At 44.6% G+C, this 23,719-nt stretch overlaps 1 protein-coding gene across 5 annotated transcripts in view; it reads left to right on the top strand.

Moving 5' to 3' along the window:
• Nucleotides 1-23,719, top strand: part of LOC118511319 — a 263,012-nt gene that overhangs the window by 226,406 nt on the left and 12,887 nt on the right. For all 5 annotated transcript variants that reach the window (XM_036054232.1, XM_036054235.1, XM_036054234.1 and 2 more), the window contains 2 exons: nucleotides 10,150-11,164; nucleotides 17,998-18,084. In XM_036054232.1, the coding sequence (XP_035910125.1) occupies nucleotides 10,150-11,164; nucleotides 17,998-18,084 (1,102 nt within the window). The remainder of the gene's footprint in view (nucleotides 1-10,149; nucleotides 11,165-17,997; nucleotides 18,085-23,719) is intronic.

Here is a 23,719-nt window from a genome sequence, read left to right on the forward strand (position 1 = left end):
TTGTACAGAAACCAATGTTTTACAATTGCCTTATGAAAGAGTTTTAACCTTTTTTATTTAACAATTGTATCATTTTGATTTTTCCAAATCCTTCTAATATTCACGAACCTCGCTATTTAACAATCGCCTTCGATTTTTATTAATTTTATTAACTTGTTGCTCTAAGAATGGTTCAACTGAATTAAGTTTAAAAAAGTAATGTTTTTATTGACCAATAAGCTTCTATTATTATTAATTTTGTTAAAAAACAATTTGATTACGCAGAATTTCACTTCTCATGAGCTGTTCCTCTAGCATGCTGATTAAAATGCTTAGTTCCAAAGTCACGATGCAAATCTCTTCTAGCTGTATGAGAGATTCCATTCTATGGTTGCAAAGTTCCGCAATGGACCTGAAATGTTTTACAATACATTTCCAACATCTCCCTGAGTGATTAAAACGTTCCATATCTGGAACAGAAACTCTGTAACCATTTAACGCCATTTTCTACAGATATGATCCCAGAATGATTTAAAAACCCTGTATTTTTGCTGCAAATATATTTAATTTAGTTCAAAATAATGTTAAATAAGATTCCACCATATTTTTAAACGAATGTTAAGTATAGGTAAGGTTAATTTAGAAATCCTTTTCATATAATATTCGATCTAATACTAGAACCTTGAAAGGTGTCGGCCGGCCTCTTGGAGACGATATGAATGGGATGTGATCCCTGGTTCAGCCGTGTGAAGTCTTGAATTTTTTTTTAATATTTGTTTGAGTTTAATGTACGGAACAGAGGTTTCCTCTGCGCCAATAATCAAGAGGGAAAATCAATTAAATCTACCCAAAAGTGTCCCTTTTATTTATGCTCCTCTATCAAGAACGAAAGTGCTGCAGCTTTATTTGCTCTTAAGTTGGCCAAATCTCCCCCCCCCCGCCCCCCACACACACACACACACCTCACTCTCAAAGACACAGTACCATTTCACTTTCACATCTTTCCAATACCAAACTCAACAACCAACCACAACAAGCTGACCACTTGAAGGGCACAAACAACGCCTCGCACTGCCAACCTGGCGCCACCGAACGACGTCCAAGTGCACCAACTGCAACAACTGCTTCACCCAACCAGCATCTGCCTGTCAACGGTCAGCGCAAAACCCAACCCAATGGCCGTGTGTGTGTGTGTCTCATATGACAATGCATATCACAGGCGGTATAGAGCTACTCAAGCCTAATGGTGTATGACTTTGTTTTGACAGAGTTGGCTGTACGTTGGCTACGGTTCTGGGCGATCGTCCCGTTGCGTGCCTTGCAAACACAAAATAATCCGTCCAACGTCCGACTGGACACGTTTCCGAATTACTTACGCCCGAAGACTTAACCAGCTCCGAGAGCCAACGCGCTCAAGACGCACATCCGGTCGATTCCGGTCGGGCCGTCTGGGGACGGATGGTGGAACGAAACGAGAGAAAAAAAGGGAGCCAAGCCGTTTAATCAAACCGCTGCTGGCGGATGGCACGTGTTGTGACGTTTTGCAATCGCTGCATGTCTTTGGCCGAGTCTCTTGATGCGAATATATAAGAATAAGCATATCGTTAAGCGGAACAGGATACTCAACTACGGCAAAAAGGGGATTATTGTCAGTGGGCTTTGATGGGCGAATGCACGTTACTATGTGAATCAATTATGTATTTCTGTGTGTGTTTCCTCGTTTCCTTGAGTGGGATTTCATAGTTCCGCTCCGGAGCATTAGCCGAAAGAGTGACACACTGTTGCGAAGGGTTCATGTGAGTGCTTTTTTTATTTTAATACCTTTCACGCGTTATTACTATGCTCTCGTCATGTATCGAGGGATGATTATGATTGTCTTTTTTTCTTAACGATCTTGCTAATATCTGTGGTTGATATGCTCAATAGAGGAATCAGAAAAGGATAGTTTTCTGCAGTTGACAATCTCCCTGTGTACCGCTTCTAAGCGACAAAAAACTCTCACTGTCTACACCTTTTCCCTGTTTGCGGTGCGTGTTAATAACCAATTACGAAAAACGGAGCAACAAAAGCGGGATGATGTGACGGTCGGGACACGTGTGTCGAAACTTCGCATCAAAGCAAAATTGCAACAGCGCAGCGGAAGTGAAGCATCGGTCGATGGACCTATAAAAATCCCGACGCAGAACTAATTCCACCAATGCCCAATGTTTCCGCGTTTCCTGCCGAATGGCCATATGCGAAGCGGCACAAATCCGACTGGCAAAATATTGATTCACTCACATTCGCTATCCTCCCGTCCGCTCAGCTTCCTTTCATCGCGCATCGTTGCTCATTTCCGGTGCATCGGGTTTGGAATTGGATTTCCGGCAGGGACGGTGAGCGCTCGTGCGTCAACATTTATTTTTCGTACAACAACAGCCGCTGGAAAAACTGAGGACGAATCGAATATCGAAACATGTTTGTTTGATGTTGGGAAGCGATCGATGGCAGAGTGTTGAGTGTTTTTATTATTTTTTCGCCTTATTTTTGTCTCTTTGATGGTCCTTTGTGAAGTTATATGCATTTTATTTCTTTTGATGTATGTTGAATATGGAAATATGTTAAAGTTTTTCTACAGCGAGACTAGACAACAACAGGCCAGGAATAATAGTTTCAAAGATTTCCATTTATTTTTTTCTTCCAACGATAATAGAATAAAAAAAAGGAAAATTAAACGGAAACCCCAAATCGTCTCATATCATTTGCGTAAATCTTTTCGCAATATGTCCCCATTATGTCACACCACCCTAATGAACCAAAAATTCGCACAGGAAGCAGTCGTTTGATTTAATTTCCTTGAATTTGTTCTCACCTTCTCCCGAAACGTCCTGATTGGTGGTCATTAAAGGGAACCCCTCGGAAACATCACGGGCAATTGATTTCTAAGCCATCAGATTTACCCTCCCGTTTTGCATCTGTTGCATCATTTAAGCCCCGATAATGTACCCTCAAGAGGGATGCAACCCGGGCCGATTTCAATGGCTGAAAAAAGGGGAGGGACCGTAGAATTTAAATCGAAGAACATTTGCTTGATTGTTTGGGATGGAACGGTTTCGAGCTGGGTTTGATCCTCTGTAACAATATATGGTAATTAGGGTTCGATAAGAATCGGTAGCATTTACTTCCTGATTGTCCTGATGATGTTGCAAGGATTCTCTGGATTCTTGAAGCTTGTGTATGAAATATTTCATTACTTTTGCTTGTTAAATGACTTTGTTTTTCACCTCCTTTTCCCTCACTGCGAGATAATTATGGGAACCAAGGCTAGCCTTCGGCCCGTGTGCCTGCACAACAAACTCAATCCTTGGCCTTTACAGCAGCCTCCACGCCACCAGCAAGCGATTGATTACCGACGACTTAACACTTGATCTCGAATTGCTGTCACTAGCAAACCTGAGACCCGGGGTCTCACAAGCTGTTTTCTTTTCCTCTTTTTTTTTGTTAAATGGCAAATAAAAATTGTACAACAGGCCCTAAAAGCCCAACGAGCCCGTTACGCCCTGAAAGTCAGCCTGGAAGCAGAAATTAACTTATCTTGCGACCCTACGGTGTGCCCCCGTTCCGTGGACGTTAATCGCGGAAAAGTGCTGGAGCAAACATACCACAACAAAGTAGCTGGGCTTATGATGTGTGTGTGTGTGTGTGTGTGTGTGTGTGTGTTTGTTGGTGACCCTTGGAGAACCTCTGAGCCGACAGGCGGTAGGACGTGGAAGACTACTCGGTGCACCGCACACAACATGTTCATGTCGTCTAGAAGGTCCGGATGAAGGGATGGAGAAACGCGGGGTGTGTGAAAGGGAAACCCGGAAAGTGAAGGGAGGGGGGTTGCGGAAAGGGTGGCTTGGTATTCTCGTTCGTCCTCGCTCGTGATCCAGATGTTGCACAATGGCGTGTCTGGAGCAGACGTACCGCTGTTAGTGTGTTATACAATGTCGATCGGGATGATGTGATGACGGAATAGTGGCGTGCCGGTGCTGCTGCTGCTGCTGCTGCCTGTTGATGATGCCATTCCAAGCGGTGAGGGGGAGGCTAGTGAAAGGGAGAGGAGCATTTCTTTGCGGGAGCTCCCGGGGTAATAGTTGAAAGGAAAAGTTCCGACACACCGGCAATAGCAACACAACAGCGTCCGATGAAGGCGACTGCGATGGTGGCGGACCTTTGTTTGCTCGTGTGTTTGCTTGCTGCAAACGGATCATGATGTGCATGCGGGTGCTGGTAAATGCTGCACTGAACGATTTATTCTTCTCGCTGACGCCATTCACAAAGCAGGGGGTTGATTTGCATGCTTCTTTACACGGGCAGGATGCATTGATAAGGTTGCCCTAGACGAGTCGGTTGAATGGGTTGTGTTATGAGGATGAATGACGCAGGTTAGATAGAAGAAGAAAAATAATTGAAAGTGCAATTTGTCTCTGTTGTACATATTTCCGTATGTTTGTGTTTCTTTTTAATAATTGACTCAAAATGTAATGATCTGTTTAAAGTTTTCTCTTCTTGTCCAAATTGTTGTTAGTTTTTTTTTATACTTCCTCCTTTTTTCTATTTTATTCTTATTTATATCTATTTTATTTTTTGTTACTATTTATTTCACTGTTGTTTGTCACTTTTTATTAACTCTTTTATAATATTGATATTTTTAATTTTTCCCTTAAATATTCTTACATTTTCTCCGATTTTTTATTTTATTTATTTTATAATTAACTTGTATCAACAGATGGCGTATGTTTTATGAAGTTCTTTTCTTTATGTTTCCTTTACTTTATGTAACTTTATGAAACTTTTATTGTTCTTGTTGTTTTAGATTGTTTTTTTTAACTCATGTCGTTCGTGGAATCTAATCTTAACAATTATTTTATTGGTATAATTCCCGTCTCCTTTTCTTTCATGAATTAAATTATACATTTTTATACTATTTCTTCGATTTCTTCTACTGTTCTGACTTCGGACATTGTCTTTTAAGTTTCTTATTATTTTTTTAATTAAAACATGATCTTGTATCAGGTTGATTACACCTTTAATTCTATGATTGTAATTTTCTCTTTCTTAACCAACCCAAAATCCAATTAAATTCAATATCTAAAATCACTTTACTTTAGCTTCTTAAAAAAAAACCCTAGTACTGTTTCTTTTGTTAATCAAACTACAATTATCCAACCTTTTTGATAATGTGAACTTTCTTGCCTTTCACTTGCAAACATTTTTTTCTCCACTCATCAAAACTTATCTTTCACAATATTAATTACTCGCTGAAAGTTGACTTGACTTTTAATTGCGCTTCTCATAGCCTTCTGCTCATTGAACGCTACCCTAATGAATGAACCAATCTTTCACCGATCGATCTTCAAACAGCCCTCCTTACCACTTGACAATAAAGCACTAATTGTACCGATTATTCTTACGCAACCGGTGCTTAGATGCGATAACAGTATCCTGTACGAAAATTTCACGTAACCCACCACGGCCACTACCCAGTGACCGACCTTTTGCGTGATGTGATGAAAATACGACGTTCCGTTGCGCAATAGGCACCTTTTGGCAAGCGCCTGGCGAAGAATAAGATCCCTTTTCGCACAGCAACAGCCCCCATCGACCTGTCCATCCACATGGCACACGGATAGTCCTCGGCAAAGCGGAAAATAAATGTATGTCGAGAGAGCATACGCTCGCGAAAAACCCCTTCGAGCTGATGTGACGCACTAATCGTACCTCTCGTGACGTCTCATTCAACCGCTTCAACGAAAAAAAAACAACCGATCGCGCACCGTTTCCGTTAGTCTTTTAACCTCATCTCGAAACCGGGCGTTCGGGCGGGTGATGTGCAAAACATTTCCACCAAAGAGTTCCTTCTGCGCCCGTTCGGTATCTTGGGCATCTGGTGTGGTGGTGTGGTGATCGGCAAGCGATAGCTAATTTCACCCCCACACACTCCTCCAATTCTCTCTGCCAAATCCCAACCACCCCGGCCAGTCCGGCCGAGCGTTCGTCTTTTTCTTCCGTATATTATTTTATACTTTATCATCATTCTGCACGACGCCCCCTTTTAGAGGACGCCCCTCATCACTCACCAGTCGGTAGGCGAAGAAAAGTACGGCACCAACTCCTCTGGCAACTACACATGGCAGAAGGCGGGATTTCCGTAGCCCCTTTTGAGCCGGGCTGTGCCAAAGAGTTTAAGGCTCAACCGGGGCCGGGGTACTGATTAGTCGTTGGCGTGTCGACGCCAGCTTGCTGTGGCTTGCCGTTTTTGTGGTCAACCGTCGCACCGCTGGCACGAGCCGATGCCGTATCTTCCGCGTTGACGCGAATGTTGACGTGCAAAAGGCTCCTCTTCAACCACTCCGCAACGCTGGACGAGCGAAAATTGAAATTAGTAATTACGATAATTGCTAAGGATCATAAATTAAACGAAGCCAAATTGGCTCTGCCATTTGGAAGCGTTTTGGAAGAGTCGGAAGAGTGTGGAGTGTGTCATCTTTCCTGGTGATTGAGTTCCGCGGTTGGCGGTTAAGGCGTTTCAAGTGGATAAATGATTTTTTGATGAGCTCTCAGGAAATTACTCCAAAATGGCGTACGGATTTGTCAAATATTGTGTCAAAAATAAATTGCAATTGTTTCAAGTAACATTGCTCGTGTTCCAAATTACATTTGGGCGAATAATTATTCGAATTGCGTGAGTTGAGATTGCATGTTTTGTGGGTTTAACCATTTTATTTCATTTTAGCTGTTCTTGTTTGTTATTTGATTTTTCTTTCTCTAGAGTTTCAGAGTAGAAATCTTATTTTTGGGTTGAAGGACGGCCTGGTCGTATAACCTCTTATTCCACTGTTAACTTTTTTTTAAAACTTTTTTTTATTTTGTTTATTTTTCCATCGCTATCAGGTATTTCATTTTTTGAATATTTTTTTTGTTACTTCTTGTTCTTTTGTTTAATTTTTTATATTTTTAAACAATTATTTTGTGTTCTTTATTTTGTTTGTTAATTCGTTTCTTTACACTTTTCTTCTGTATTTTAACCCTTTTAATTATTTCAAATGTTTCTTTGTTTTATCGTTCTTTGCTTCACTTTTTATTATATTTTTCAAAACAGTATCACTTTGCTCTAAATGTTACAACTCAGTTTATTAATTTGTTTATAAATATTTCGAAAGTCGCAAGCTCCACTTGCACTAAATGAGCTAAACATTCATTAATTTTACTTATAATGTATGCCATTTATCCGCTTCAAAACGCTCACTTTCGCAACAATAACACCACCGTAATGGTTTTAAATGCGATTGCATCTTCCCGCGCCCGAAACGCGGATGAACTCTCACTTTTCATACAAACTCGACCAGTGAAAATAGAAAAATTGACCGTTCGGTACTTGATTAATGGATAGTTGCAGCCCCGATCCTAACGATCGGCAACTGTTCGCCAACCGAGCTCCGGCAACGCTCCGGCAAACGATCCCGTGGAATCTGTCGGTTTCCGGACCATTTTTTTTTATTCCTCTTCCACTAATCACCGTAACAAGATCGCGTGTATTCCTCAGCTTTGCCTGCCTTGCCTTTACCTGTACCAGCTCCCACTCGGCCATTCGAAGCTCCGAAAACTGATAGGACTGATTAATTGAATTCGTTTTGTAATCTTATCATCTGGGCGATCTCTCGCAACGCTTCGGATCTACCGTTCGGAAAGTATGGGCCGGATGGGAAATGTGGGCAAGGAAAAGCGGGGGCATTTAAGGTTATGTTTCCCCAGCCAGCACACCCAAGTCACTCACGCCCGGACAGCTCGTCACGGGACAGCTTTCGGGTGCGCGGTTGATTAATTGGAGCTCAAAGCCCATTCAACAGCTAAACCTGGCGCCCGGGCCTAACACGACGACACACCGGTAATGCTCAGCAGGGAGCCACTGTGGTGTGGCCCTTTTTTCCGCTGCCATTTTTCAACCCGTTTCAGCTCACAAACAGATCTATTGGATCGTTCACGCTTCAAATCCCGATGACTGTATCGCGACTTCATCGCAGTGGATTGATCGTACATGCAGCGGCCTACGACGTTGCACCGGATTCTGAGTGTCTAAGCGCGAATGTCGCACGTGGCGGATCACTACCTCAGAAACTCAACACCATGTGTATGTGCATTCAAACGGTGCGCGAGCACGATGACCCTGGGTCGAGTCGAATCCGATGACGCTGCGACTTAATTGAGCAATTACAACCAATAAATCACACTCCGCATATCGATGATTAATGGTGGATGCCTACCCCAATTTTCAATCCCCCAACAACCCACCTCTTCGATCTCCCTCTCCAGATACTGTGGGCTCAATCGCTGTATATATAAAATAAAAACCCTTCTTCATCGACTGCTGGCTCGTGTACCGGGCCGTGAAGCTTTTAAGGCTAATTTTAAGTGTTGAGAATCGGAATGGAGAAAGATCGAAGACGTAGTAGCTGTTGCGCGCGGCAGCCAGGTGAAAAGTTCGCGCGTCCCCACATTTCGCGCGGAGAAAGAGGTTCGCTTGTCTGCTTTTTCCATTCCATTCCGATATCGGGCGGCCTTCCTGCCCGACCATAAACTATCTTCGGCATCGAATCTACATCTTAATTATATTAATAAAAATTACCCGCCTTACGGATGAAAATTGATACGTGGAATAAAGCTTTGGACTAGGGAAGGATGGTTGGAAGATGGGGTTACACCCTTCACCCTTTTGGCAGGTTTAGGGTGTTTTTTTTTATTTCCCTCGGTTCGCTCTCTCGGGCACGGAATCTCTTTGATGCGTTTTGGGAATAAAACTTTCGGACCCGATCGGGCCGTAGTGGTCGAACGCTTGTTGGCATTTTCTTGGCCGCCCAGCATTTGGTAGCGAATGGGGCGTGAAACGTTGCAGGTGCATGGTACGATCTTGGTTTCAAGGATGCCGTGTCTTCAGAGGCCCTTCCAAGAAGACGAGTTTTCGGGACACGGATGGGTAGATTTATTTTTCATTGAATTTTAACATCAAACAAAGAAAACATTGGAGCCATCTTCTTTCACCGAACATCCGAAAATGGAAATCGAAAGATTAAGATTTAATCTTACAAACACTTTGCAAATAAATCGTTCTCCACATCAATACGACCATCGAAGACTGTACGTACCGATGGTTTCCGTTTTGGGGGTAATTTATCAAAAAACAAACCCTCAAAAGCAAAACACACACACACACACTTTTGCCACACCAAAACACGGTCAATCGAAACAATTTGTTGCAGTCCGGCGTTTAATCGAGCCGGCGGGCCCTTTTACGCCCAACGGCTCTGCGCTGCAAGGTTGGCTGGCTGGCTGGCTCACTGAAAGCTAACAAAAAGGCGAACGAAAAATGATAGCGATAAACCGCCGGACCACCAGCGGCTTTGACCTCCCTTCTCTCTTCCCTCACCCCCCCCCCCCCCTTTTCCCCTCACCCCGGGCGTGTGCGTGTAATCGGATCACGAAGTCGGTACGGAATGGAAATTAATTGGACAATTTCTTTTCGCGCGCATGCACCGGGCAATCACTGTGTGTGTGTGTGAGCGTGCGCGGCATGTAAAAAGGCATGTCGTTGGCACGTACAAGCACATGTTTAGCTACTCGATTTGATATTTATTACCAGTTTCCTACCGTAGTTTGGGACATAACTCCACCGGTCGGTCGGTCGGTGCAGTCTCCATTTCCGATGGTTGGCTGTTTCCTCGCATGTTTTTTTGTGCTTGCATTTCTACGGGGCTGTTTGCGGGTCAGTTATCAAATAAACATTTTTTGACAAACCACACGGAAATGGTGTCGTTTTATGTGCGGGACGCGGCAAAAGTGCGGAGACAGGCCAACGGGAAACCGATGCAGCCAACGGGTTTGCACTGGATGTGAGTGCTCATTTCCACCGACGGTCACATACTAGACTGTTCATGCGTGTGTGATAAAAATAAATGGAACAGCGCGGTGCAATTCGAGTAACAACACGTGTAAGCGGGTGAGGTGATATTTATGGGTTTTGATTTTGACATTGAAATTTATTGATTGTGGGAAAAAATGATTGACGAAGCTACAAAATCTTTATATTTTAATTTATTCTATTCGTAAAAAAATAAATTCTTATTCCTATGCTTCCATTCTCTCTTGCAGGATCTAAGCTGGTGTGACGGTTGGCCACTGGCTGTTGCAGGAGCCCTGGTGCTCCATCTGGGAGCTCTTGATGAATCGCTGGTCCGTACGCAGGATACGTACCTTTGCATTCGACCCGAGCCGGACACGAGCAAACCCGAGCTCTATGCAGTTTGGCGTGGCACATCCACACCCTCAGCAGCAGCAGCAGCAGCAGGAGCCACACCCGCACCAAACGTTGCCACCAACGTTCCAACCCCTCCTCAACCCGCCTCGATCGTGTACCGTCGGTTGGATCCGATCCGCGATCCGATCACCCCTCTAGCTGTGGAGATGCTGACGGAAGATCTGCCCGCCCTGTTGCAGAACCTCCTGGTCGGCATCGAGCGGGCGATCAGCCGCGTCCCGCTGGAAGACCTCGCCTTTCCTTCGCCGTCGATCGAAAGTCCGACGCCGCCGGCCACTACCGATGCCGACGAGAACGGTGGTGAGCTGAACGAAGGTGGCCGGCAGCACGACACCGGCACCAGCACCGCACCGGGCACACCCAAGCTTGGGCTGCTGAAGCGTCGGGAACTGATCACCAAAAACAACAAGCTGCTAATCAACAGCAAGTACACGCAGCTGAAGCGACAACCGCTGGCGACCACCGTCGTTTCCGGTGCGAACCTGTCAACGACAGCCGCCGGCAGACCAGTGCCGGGGGCGACCGGCGGCAATCAAAACGGCAATCCGCACGCCATCGGTGGAAAAAGTGAAAATGCACCACAGATCGGCGGCAATCAGTGTAATGACGGTCTAAGCGTAACCATCTGCGACACCGGCGGGGATGAGGGCGGTGGTGACGGTGGTGGTAGTGGAGGTCAAGGAGGAAATAATCAGCAATCAACAGCCGTCGAAGTAGTTGGACCGGTGGCGGCTGCTGGTGCAGCAGCAGCAGGAACAGCAGGGATGCCACTATTCTGTCTGGGCGGTTCCTTTCCACACATCGACAGTGACGAGGAGAGCAGTGACGAGCAGAAGAAGTCCGAACCAGGTAAGCCCGGAGGATGTGTTATGCAATTTTCGACTTTTTTTGTGCGTGTGTTGTTATCTACTTGTATTGATGTGCAAATTACGTGCTTCAAATCAGACTTTACTCTAGGAATGATTTGGGCTTAATGATCTCAGGTCGTGTCGGCACAAGAGTTTATTGTAGCGTATTTAACACCTGTTCGAGGTGTTTATCTTGTCCATGCCCAAAATCTGCACAGAAAAAACCTTCGCTACGTCGAATATTTGATACCTCTGCTCACTCAAATCCCTACGAAAATGCATGCCCTCAAGCGGACGCTACTTAAAATTTTCATAAAGCCCTTTTTCTAAAAAAAGCTCCGAAAAATTCACGAAATTCAGATATGAATCATGACTTCTAATACATCTCAAGGGACAAAAGCAGCACGGCGTAGAACTAATGTGGAAGCTCACATGGAACCTTGAAGAGCATATGTGGGTATAAGAGTCAATTTATGGAAAGGATCATTCTTGACGTATGCCTATAAGAAGTTATTTATAGAATAACTCTATGCATAGAAAGTAATTTGAATGCTCATTCTAACTCTCACAAGTCACAAATACGCAGGTCACAAGTCCTAAATAAATTCTTCCCTATCAGGACTCCTCAGAGCGAGTTCGTTCCACCTGGAGCCAATTTATAAACGCTAACAGCCGTTGATTATGTGCCAATGATGCAGCCATTTTTTCCCCCATTGACCCAGAATCGGACGAAGAATGACGGCGCTCGTGTGGCGTTCGATTGTGTAACGGGAAGCTTGTTGTCGGCGAGCGCCACACAATTTGTACAGTAAATAGTTATCGATCGGCCAGCCGCATCAGGATGATTATTGCTGGCATAAAGGAAGAAAGAATGCGTGGAAAACCGGCACTGAGGCTGACCGCCGCCGACTGCAAAGCTGGCCGATGTTTAATAAGAAAGGTGTGTTGTTTAGTGCGCTTATTAATTGCTCGGCTCGTTTAGCTATAAACGGCCGCCGCTCTTTTCATGTACATCACTAATCGCGTGAAAGAACGAACGGCTGAAATGGGCTGAGAACGATCGGAATCGTGTCTAATAAGAAAGGCCGCCTCGTTTATCGGGTGAATGCAAGCAGAAACGCACCGCAGTGTGATTGCACCGAACGAAAGAATTAAACGACCGATCAAGCGAGGAACAGTTAGAAATAAAAATCGATTTCCGATTGCCTGGCTAAAGATCGACGATAAGAATTGGAATGGGCGACCGTTTGTCATGCAAGTCATACGAATGTTGGTCAGTGTTTGGACCGGGGCTAAAAATATTAATAAGACCCTTTTCCTTATATGATGAGCTGTTTAAGCCTCGACAATCTTGGATTCGAGTCGATATCCTACTTTGAAGTTCTTTGTTACCTAATCACTTTCAAGAGGGCTCAAACAGATAATAAAACATCCAAAAGAATCTAGCTGTACATCAAATCAACTACTCCTTTGCACCACCATCTACATTTCAACCCCAAACTCTTGCCCTAAATCGTTTTAAAACCACTCCAAATTGGAGTAGTTCATCGGTCGGCTAAGCCGATTCCCTGTTCCGATCTGTACCATCACCCTCAAGCTCAAGATAATGATGACAAATGCGCTAAACACGCAGTGACAGCAGTTTTGCGTGTTGCAAAACCGCATAACAAGTTTGTCTAGACGCACGTTGAAAAACCGTGTCGCAATTAGCATACGAAGCTACACATTAAACATCTGCCGCTTTGCGATCAGGTCGCGCGACCCTTCCTCACGCTAGATGAGCGAACCGGCTCTACAGCCAAACCGTACACGTGTTGAGTGTGTCAATTCCTCCCCGTTGCGTGAGGTGACATAATGACCGTCATTTAACGTGAACTACTTAAATGCACCGAGCGAAGAGTAGTGCGTCTGTCGGCGATAAGCGAGAAGAGTTGCCGAAACACAATTGTCAACGACGATTTGCTGCAAATTATGGAATTATTAAATGTTGGCCCGGTTTACCGAAGACAGGCAGACACACGCACACAGAGCATAATGGAAATGGAATGTCTTTCATCGCCGCTAATAAGGCCGCTGACAGATCGTCCCTCGGTAAGCGTTAAGAGTGAAGTGGGGACGAAATTAAGTGGGAATGTAATCTCATTCCTGCTTTTTTTTTTTGGGTTCCCATGTGTGCGGAAAAACTCCACACAACCGGAAAACATGTCGACGTCGAAAAAGGAATTATTTTTTGTGAGTTTTTTCCGCAAGGAAACGAATCTTTTCCACCAGTCTTTAATGCTACTAATTTTAATGGCTCCACACAGTAAACAGGCCGAAACGCACGAACGAGCTCCGGAACCGATCGCATCAAACCGCGCGTACATGTTTGCAGGGTTTGTGTGCTTTATCTTTCGTGCCCATTCCCATTTCGCCTTCGTTTTTTTTTCCTATATCTGCCAACAACACCAAACAATCTGATGATATCGCACAAATCCCAGCAACGGTCACGATTGTGGTGTACCCGGCCGGATTATAAATCGCCATTCGAAAGGCGGACAGCTTTGGCTGCCGGAAGATAGTGGGTAATTAAATTACACCACCACTTCCTACACACACACACACACACAAGCACCGGGTGACGATCGGATCACAGACGATCGACTTTCAAAATACATCAAAAAGGTCCGAGCTTGACAGATTGCAGGTCGGGTGTATGTGCGGGATGACATCTGTGCCACGATCATCACGACGAACGATCCGGCGTACGAGGAAAACCGCACCATCATCGATCACCGATCAGCAGCACACGCAATCATCCCGATGCGATCGTAAACACATCCAGCTTATGTGTGTGTGTGTGTGCTTTACCCGGTGCATAAAAACATTCTTCCTCGACCTGATCAACCGACCATTGGGTCAGATTTCCGAGACCCGAACGAAAGCGAATCTTGCGATGCAATTGTGCAATGCGTGATGCGCATTGATGTCGACGCGGTGCACACGGACAGTAGAGCGGGTGGGCAGCTCGTAGCCGACAGCCATGACAGACAGCACTGGAAGCGGTCAGCTGCTGGTGGCTATCGGTTGTATAGCTTCCCGAAGCTGTCAAAATCGAATCGGGTACGGATTTACATTTCCGCTGCACGTTACTGTTTGTGCGGGTGCAAACAACTTCACCCATCAGCCGGAGAGAGAGAGAGAGAGAGAGAGAGAAAGAGAGAGAGAGCAAGGGGAGAGTTCACGGTGCACACGGGATCATGATTGATCGTGATGTTTTATTGGCGAGTTATTGACAGTTGCACATTGGCTTATGCATGTTTGACATGGGTTTTGCGCCCTCCATCGGTATACATGGGATGTGAACATTGCTACTACGGTAATAATGAGGTATGACTCTTCAAATTGGACGTGGAGCATGGATGTGGTGGCTTTAGCTTCTACATGATTCCGATGAGGCTGATATTTATTGATGACTAGTGAGCATTTCTAACGGCTGTAGAATTTGCTGCTCTTTACTCTTCGATTTTATCGAAGTCTTTTGGAGTATAGTTGATCGATTATCATAAACCTTTCTTCAGTTTATTTTCATGAAAAGATTTTTGGATTGAAGAAAAAATATTTGCTGTAAACTCGCTTTATATTCTTTTTATTTTTTTAGTTGGAATTAGAGTTACAACGAAACTTTCCTTAGTTGTCCTATATTTGGCGATGAAGTTTGTGCTATGCCATACAGTGCAGATACTCAGTGGTGGGTCAAGATATGTTGAGGCGCATAGCGGAATGGCAGTCGAGGCTCCTCTAGTTGTGACATTAGAGGGAAACGGCAGGATTTCCCTCGCCGACAAAGCCTACCTAACCAACGAGGCCCCGAGCGGCCGCTCCTTCCGTTCCTAGGTTGATCTGTCACTGCAGATACTGAAGTAAAGATTTCTTATTTATTCAGCTAATCAAGCCAGGCTTTTAGACTGCAGTTTGTTCATCAGAATTTATCCTTCAATCTAGTTTCTAACCAATGAATCAACATCGACGACTCACCAGAGTTTTATCATACAGTTTAGAGAGGTTCGTGCTATAAGTTTTTTAGAACTTCTGTTAAATTATTCTATTAAGTCTCGTTCGAACAATAAACCTTTCAGAATCCCAAATCTATGAGCTGTTTATGTTAAAAAGATTTTCGTAGCTCTCACAAATCAAGCATGAATTTTGATTCAGGAATTTAATCACATCTCCAACACACTTGTCAAATAAGGGAAAATACATCGCTTTCCTTTTAAAAACACAAAACCTTTCCCTAGATCAATCAAACACTAATTAATGACGATTTGTGGCTTAATTGGTTTCCCATGACCCTGCCGTAGAAAGCAAATACTTTTATTTGATAATTATTTGTGCTCCGTAAATCTATCTTCCTTCATCAAACGTTGCGTTGTGTGTTTACCGCAATCGTATCGAAACCCCCATTGCACACACACACACACACACATTTGGGGTTCATCAATGTCACTCATAAATCACCGACCGACTGACCCACATACATATGGTGTGGCATCTTTTCCACGTCACGTCAGCGGGCCAACAACGGCCACAGATACACCGCCGACAAACTCCGTTTTCTGACAAATCCCGAAACCCGCTTCAAAAAAACGAGAAATATCCTCGCTCCCTCCTCACTGCCACCCAAAACCCCCCCACACGCCCCCAGATGAAAGCCGAACCTCGAAAGAATGGTGTAAATTGGGCTTTTCGGTTTTTTCCCCCTCAGGGTAATACCCTTGAAAATGGGCATGGGTTTTGAAGGGCCCACCCAAGGTTTCGGAAGATGCGTGGCCGTTTCCGATGGTCACCATATTATCCCGTTTGCCGTACCCAATGAAAACCTTATTTACATATCACCGACTCCACAAACCTCGGGCGGATTGAAGCTTCAAATGCCGCCCCTAATGAATGAATGTAATCTCCAGTCTGTATGGCGAGGGAAAAGATGATCGAGCTCTACCTGTGTGCCAGGGTCACCTGCTGAGCGTGGATGGAACGCGCACGGAGACATTATTGGAGGGGACCGTCTTCAAAGTTGCTCAGTGTGCTCTGGTCCAAACACAACAGGTTCCGGGCGTGTAGCCTGTGTGACCTGTGTCAGTGGGTCAGTATCTTAGTTCTGCGATCATTTCGCACCATCCCTTAAGGGTAGAATCATCCCAGATCAGGCACAAACACACACATCTCCACACCCATAATTTCAAACGGGGTGAATGTAGCTTATCAAAGAGGTCACTCGGGCGAAAAGCAATCCGGGAGATGCCCGGCCTGCTCTGCATAAGAATTTCATAACCACTGGTAAGGAAGATGTTTCCTTGGGTCCGTCGGTCAATTTACTCGGACAGAAGCGTTCTGCTGGCTGGCTGGCGATCGTGAATCCCCCCAAGGCTCGGCCGAGGAAAAATGGGATCGAATAAGGAAATCGTGTCCATTTCTGTGACCCGTTTCGCGAATCACTTCCGTACGTGCGCGTCCGCGGAGAAAGAACTCGTTCTAGGAGTAGGGACAGGAGTTGAGAGCAAAAAGTCCACCTTCAAAAATGCCGACAAGTTTGTAATGCGAGGCTGGTTGGTCAGTGGACGAGGTAGATGTTTTCCCTACAGAGAAATTTATCGTCAGCACGACTCGCCAACTAATGGCGGAGATGGTGGTGGGAAAAAAAGCAGTTGATACACGATTTTTGCGTAATTTTCTTATCTGGGTTAAGTCAATGAAGAGAGAGAGAGAGGAAGAGGTTACGCTCGATAAGAAGGCCAGTTGGTCGCGCTTGGGGCCGGAAGTAAGGTGAGGTGCAAAGTGCTAAGGGACCTGGGTTTTTGGTGCGTTTTGTGAGGGTGAGAGCACAAGAAAACGGCGGTGAAGGTTAAGATAATAGGTTTTGTTTACATTTTTTGAGTACGTTCCTACTACTGACGTAGTGGTTGCTAATTTCGCATGTAAACAGTTTTCTAGATAACAGTTTGTTATCGTTCCGTCGTGATGAGTGTGAGTGTGCCTTGCATAACCATAAAGTACGTATCGGTGTCAAGAGCTTCTATAAAATTACATTGTCGAAGATAACTACTCAACTACGCTTAGTTTTAGAGAGCCAATTCTTGAAGCAATAAATTAAAAATTAAGCTATGGAATGATTTTTATATTTGAAATACATTTTATGGGATCGAGATCGCTATAAAATTCGGATGTATATAATTTGAAAGGATATTTGCTTATCATGATCACACCATCGGCTGCCAATCCATTAATCCGGCCATTCTGGCAGACCCATCAATGCCCTCAATCTATCTCAATCCAAGCCTACCACACCTCTTCTGTCGGTGTGAGCGTCCTAAAATGACTATACGGGATCGTCCGGTGTCATTCTCATGACATGACCAGGCCAGCGTGGCGTATCTAATTCACTGCACAATGGTGAGATCATCGTATAGCTCGTAGAGCTCGGCATACTGACGGCTCCTTCTGAAATCATACTGAGCGGTTTCCTTTCGAACGCCGATAAGAATGCCAGTTTTGGACAGAATCCATGTCTTAGAGGCGTATGTGAGTATTGGGACTATAAATGTTCTACATGGATCCCCAGCTTCGTCGGTCGGTCGGACTGAATATTCGGCTCCAAATGGATACCTGTACCTCGTAACCTTCCCGGCAAAATTGGGAAATAGTCCACAAATTCCCACAAAAAAACGATCCACTTGTTGCAGTTAGTCCCACTTCCTGAGCATAAACATATTTCCAAACTAAAAATTTGTACTAACCTCACTTCCATCAGCACCAAGCTAAATGCATCCCTTTCTCGTTCTGCTCACTTCATTTCAGCACCTCATCTACCGCACGAGATCGTTGCCCCGCGATCGATCCGCGAGCTACCGGAGAAACTTTTGACATCAGGAATTTCAATACCAGGTACGTGACATGGCCCAAAACCGCACACATACACTCGCTCAACTATCCAAGCTGCTTGACGATGATTTCCCACATCGATTGTCACACGATCCCGCACATTACACGACGTCCAGCAGAAGACATGGAGCGGCCTTCAAGGGGCCGCCGCTTCAAACTGTACCCGTTGTTCAAGCGAAAGGAATGAAAAACACTTTTCCTTTCCGTTTCGTTTGGGGCGTTATGTGTGTGAAGCCGCATCAGGCAATTGCGGCAAGGAAACGTGTAGAAGATCGCTTGACGAACCGTACACGTTTGACCAAATTGCGCGATTGCGGTTTCCAGCCACCCGCCACATCAGATCAGATGGATGACCGATGTTGGGGTCTGTCTTCACCGATCGATCGTTTGGTCCGGGTTGTCGGGGTGAAAATCAGCAACCGAAAAGGATCGTGCGTGTGCTGTCCGTCTGTGCGAGGACAGAAACGTTCGAGACGCCTTGGTGGATGGGGGTTTGTCGATTCGCGAAACGGTACAACCGCACGACTTCCGCCGACGACCCGACGCGAATCGACGTACGGTCAATCAACAACCAGCTAGCCACCAGATTGTCATCCACGATAAGGGTCGACCGTTGTTGGCCTTTTGCGCTTCCGTCCGGAGGCCTTACGCCGCATCCTTTACCTCCGTCGATATGATCGTCATTCTGGGATCCTCGGGATTAGGCGACTGATCCCCGGTGAAATATGAGGCCGATGACTCCCGGACACCCTGACACAATACACACGTCAATGCGTTTGTGGCGCATTTGTCGAGCGTTTGCACGAAGCGATCCTGGCCGGGAAAAAAGGGAAAGTCGGTAAAACGCCACACCGCTGGCTGTCGATATAAATTAGTGGTTTGACATATCCTAACCTTGGGACTAATATTTCAAAACCTTCCAGGGGGGGATCCACACCACAGTACGGATCGATTTCGGGGATGGTCGGTGGGTGGGTAACGTTTTCAGAGCTGGCTTGTTTGAGTTCATTTTTCTTGGTTCGCTACGCTTTGGGAGTTCATTTTTCGGTAAGCTTTTGTGGCTAGTGATGGAGATTGAATACGATCGGAGCACTTGCATGGCATGAGGTGAGAATAGGTTGACTAGTTTTGGGGTAAGGAAAGTAAGAGGATTTTATTTATTTTTTTTTTACTGGAAATCTGGAAACTGTAGAAGATCTAGTGAACAGACGTTTCCATTTATCTTGCGATTAACTTTTTGAACTTTTTTTCATTATTCTTCTTCATACTTACGATACCAGTAAATTTAATTTGATTGAACTGTTCCTTCATTTAACTTTATATTTTTAAAGTTAATTAGTTTGATAGAATTTAGCCATACGACCAGACTGTTTCAAATTATAATATGTTTGGTGAGACAGTCTAGTAGCCAGTGCGATAGCGAATTTAGGCTCACGTGGGGCAGGGCCGGGTATCAAATCCCATCCAGACCGCATCTCTCTCGCTCAAGCTATCTTCTATAAGCTCCTAGCTTTTTATCTCCTTTAAGCTTTAATATTACGTTTCATACAATTGCTAAATTTTTAAAACAATTCTACATAAATTAATGGAGTATGGCAGAAAGGAAAGGTTCCAGTAAGCACAAGAGCTGTCTAAGTTAAAGCCTCGAAAGGTATAATAATATTTTGAACTGTACCGCTTTGCTATAAATTTATGAGAGACATTTAAATCTACCAATCATACCATGTAGTGATTTTAAATCACTTTATTATAAAATGAAACAATTTCAAATTCTTGAACACAAACTAGAATACCACATAATCAACTGCATTGAGCTGCACAATGTCTCGTTGGAGACATAAATCACCACCGTTGTTCCCCTGAAGCCTCTGCTAATTACTTTCTCCCCCCTAGCGAGAGAAGACCCAGCCCGCGCAAGAAAGTTTCACACCACCACCCCAACATTCCTTTGACGGCCCCCCTGAACACACTTTTGGCTATCGGTACACTATCGGTATTCCCCATAAGCAGGGAGGCGCTTGGCTGTGCGATGCATGAGCCGATTAGATCGAACACATGTACCGCGATCGATAGCGATCTCCGAACATCAATCATCGCACAGCGCATCATAACCGCAACCGAACCCATCCCCAACACTTTCAACTCGCTGGCACCGAACAGAAAATGGGCTACGGTAAGACGGTGCCCTTTTTGGTCAAAACTCGCCCAAGCACAACAAAAGCCGGTTTTCCGTGTTCAATAACTGGTAGAAACAAATGACAACAACTCCTAAAATCTATATCGCTGACGGGTGGGGCTGGTGGGTGGGTTTGGGAAATTGGTAACATGCAGACCCGCAGCGGACATGCAACATGAACATAAAACGTCGCGTCCCGTATGCCCGGGTCCCTCTCAATCCCTACCACCCTCCAGGGAAAAAAAAAACGCTTCAAGCAGCTCCATTCGTTCCGTGAATGGAGCCACATAATTCCTTGTGCCGCAGAGCCAAGACGGGCGAATATCTTCGCTTAGATCCAACATCAACCGACGAGCATAACCCGTACACACTCACTCACATGTTGCACTGCATGATCCCTGCTTCCCGCTTGCTTTCCCCTCCCTCGCTCTTCACGCGTTTCGGCGTGGCGCTTTCCGCGCATGCTGTGGCGGAAACAAATGACTAATATTTATGCTGCACCGCTTATTGCTTATTGTTGGTCCCTGTTTCCCCGCGAGCCAGCAGTTGGGTCTGGCTTTCATCCGTGAGGAGCGCAAAAGCCTTCTTTTCCCGCGTGCGGTCGGTTGTTTCTAGCGAGCTTGTACCTAGCTTCCAGTGTTGAGCACGTATGAGCCAGCTTCCGAGGCCCGACCGACAGCGGGATTAGATACTGTGTACGGCTATTGAGGGTCTGGAGTGTATGTGTGTTTGCCTGCTGCTGCTGCTGCTGCTACCCCTCGATGGCGATGCGGTTGCCTTTTTGTGGCATTATACTAATCGCCATGGATGCCATCAGATCCAATGATCATATTTATACATTTTCCATCCATCATAATAGCGTTGCCACGCGTGTGCTGCTGCATGTTGCACAATCGAACACACAGGGATCGTACGGAAGGTTGGTTCGCTTTTCGTCCCGCTTATAATCCGGTGGCTTTTGAAGGCCGTTGCATGAATCATTGTTGCAGTCGGAGGGGGGCAAAGGAAACACAGAATTAATGCATCCAATTTGGTGTTGCCTGGTGGTTGATGAATTGTAGCCGATCAAACAGATTGACGATATTAGTGTTTGGTGTTTTTTGGTTTTACTGTAAATGTTATTGATCCTTTGAAGCGATCTTTTAAAAGGGCAACAGACGTGTACAGTCGGTGTAGCGTGTGTGTAGATTTTGAAAGGGATGTTTACGATAGCTATTCAAATTGGCTGAACACTGTGTTTACATCATTCTGATTGGTTTGAATTTTTCCAGATCAATTTGAGCTTTTAAGTTGTGTTTTACTGTACTTAATATACTCCTTATGAGTCTTTTCCTGAGCATTTCTGCTTCAATGTTTTTGTTTGGGTCACAGAGCTTTTTAACTTGCTTGATGAATTTTTTAAACCAACTTCTGACAAATAATTATTTTTATTCTCTTTTTAAGCTTTCATTTAATTATTTAAGAGTATGATGGCTTCACGCTGATTTTTTAAAATAATATAACTTTCAGTAAAAATCTAGATAAAAATCAGTTTAAATTAATTCAAATTGCAATTATTTAAAGTTTGATGTTATAACAAAGTGAAACGGTCCGGTGGCCGAGGCGACAGCAGCGCCAGTCTCACAGCACACAGCAGGACCGGGGTTCAAATCCCATCCAGACTGCCTTCTTGTACGAATGACCCGGACTGACTATCTACGGGTTAAATCAAGTAAATCAGTAATCAAGTAATCAAGAAAAGCCAGAAATGGCAGTTCGAGACCTTTCGAGGTTGTAGTGCCAAGGAAGAAGTTATAACAAAGTTGTAATAAATTACATTTTTTCCGGATCTAAAAAAGCCCCAAAATGTATGTACAATGACGAACAAAACAGTTAACTTAATCAACGGAGTTTGAAACTGCTTCCTTCAATACTGCACTACAATCTCGAGAGGTTCCGGCCTGTGTTTACTGGCTTTTTGTGATTTCATTTTACCCGTAGATAGTCAGTCCTGGTCATTCGTACAAGGAGGCGGTCTGGATTGGATTTGAACCCCTTTTCTGCTGTGTTAAAAAATCGAGCCACTATCGCCTCGGCCACCGGCCACCGGTAACTGCTAACTTGTAAATGAGGCTGTTAATGTTATTGCATTATTTACAGGTTTAATTTTTCAAGTATAGTCTGATTGAATTCAGCATCTTTTATAAACAATATTTTTTACTGTTTGGTCAGTGCTCATAAGTGGTTTGTTTTCTGTTTGAGTTGTGTTCAGTAATTGCATAATAAATTTATTCTTACGATTTACTTTTGTCTTTTAGTTATATATCTTGTATGTCAAATCCTCTTACTGATTATTTACTTTTGTTTTTACTTTTAACGTATACTACTATTACTTTTGAGTATTTTATTTGCGATTTCTGTCCATCTGCAACAAATTCACAATATTTTGATTCGATCGAAACATTAAAGAATCCAAACTGCAAACTCCAACTCCAAAAACAAGGCTCATTAGGCTAACGGGTCGTGCCGTACACGATGTTTGATATGATTGACTGACACTAAACATGCTTTTACCACTCGGGGCAACAAAAACCACGCACCCTACAACCACCGAGAGCACGATCACATGTTGTCCGAAGTGCAAGGGTTGCAAGAAGAAAAAAACACATAACATCAGTTCCTGTTCTCGCAAACTTCAACCCCAAGAACAGCGGCCCAACTACGAAGCCGTTCCCATTTTCTCCCTAGAACATGACATGTGTTTTCGTTTGCACCGACGAATACGTGACGAATGTGCTGTGCCTGGTGTGATCGAATTTTAATACCCCCTCAGAGTTGCATATTTATGCAACCGACCTAGTTTTCCGGCCGTGGCGAATTGTACATTCCCGGCGCGTACGGAACTTCTCGGGTGAGCGCATAAATTCATCGTTCGCCAAACTGTCAGGCGACTTCAAGGAACTGTGCCTCGCCCCAGTTTGTTTGCGGAACGATCATATTGGAGAGGAATTCACGCTCCAACTCTCCGCAGTGATCCTTGTTCTTTTTTTTTTGCTTGTTTATGCAAAATCGCGATCACGGAATTGAAGCGTTTTATAAACACATGGCGACGAGCACCAGCTTCTCCAAGGTCAGAAAACGATCTTTTCGTGGTTGGCTTTTTGTAGTTTTGCTGATTCGAAGCAATTTGTCACATTATGCATGATCATTATGGCGTACGAGTGGCTACGTACTGCGTTGGAAGGGGCGGCCGATTTTCTGTTCGATCTTCACAATTGGTGTAACGAATCGGCTTTCGTTACAGATCGTTTCGTAGCTTTCTCGTGGTGGCGTTTGCACAATAAGTATGATTTAAAGACTGAAGTTTTGGAGGAAGAAACAGCAAGACCGAGTGTGTGTGTGTGTGTGTGTGTGTGTGTGCACACACATTCAATCATCGCATCATGTATGCTTTCTTCTGCCTAACGGGGTTGTAAACGAAAC

This window comes from Anopheles stephensi, chromosome 3 (assembly GCF_013141755.1).
Source record: "Anopheles stephensi strain Indian chromosome 3, UCI_ANSTEP_V1.0, whole genome shotgun sequence".
Taxonomy (NCBI): domain Eukaryota; kingdom Metazoa; phylum Arthropoda; class Insecta; order Diptera; family Culicidae; genus Anopheles; species Anopheles stephensi.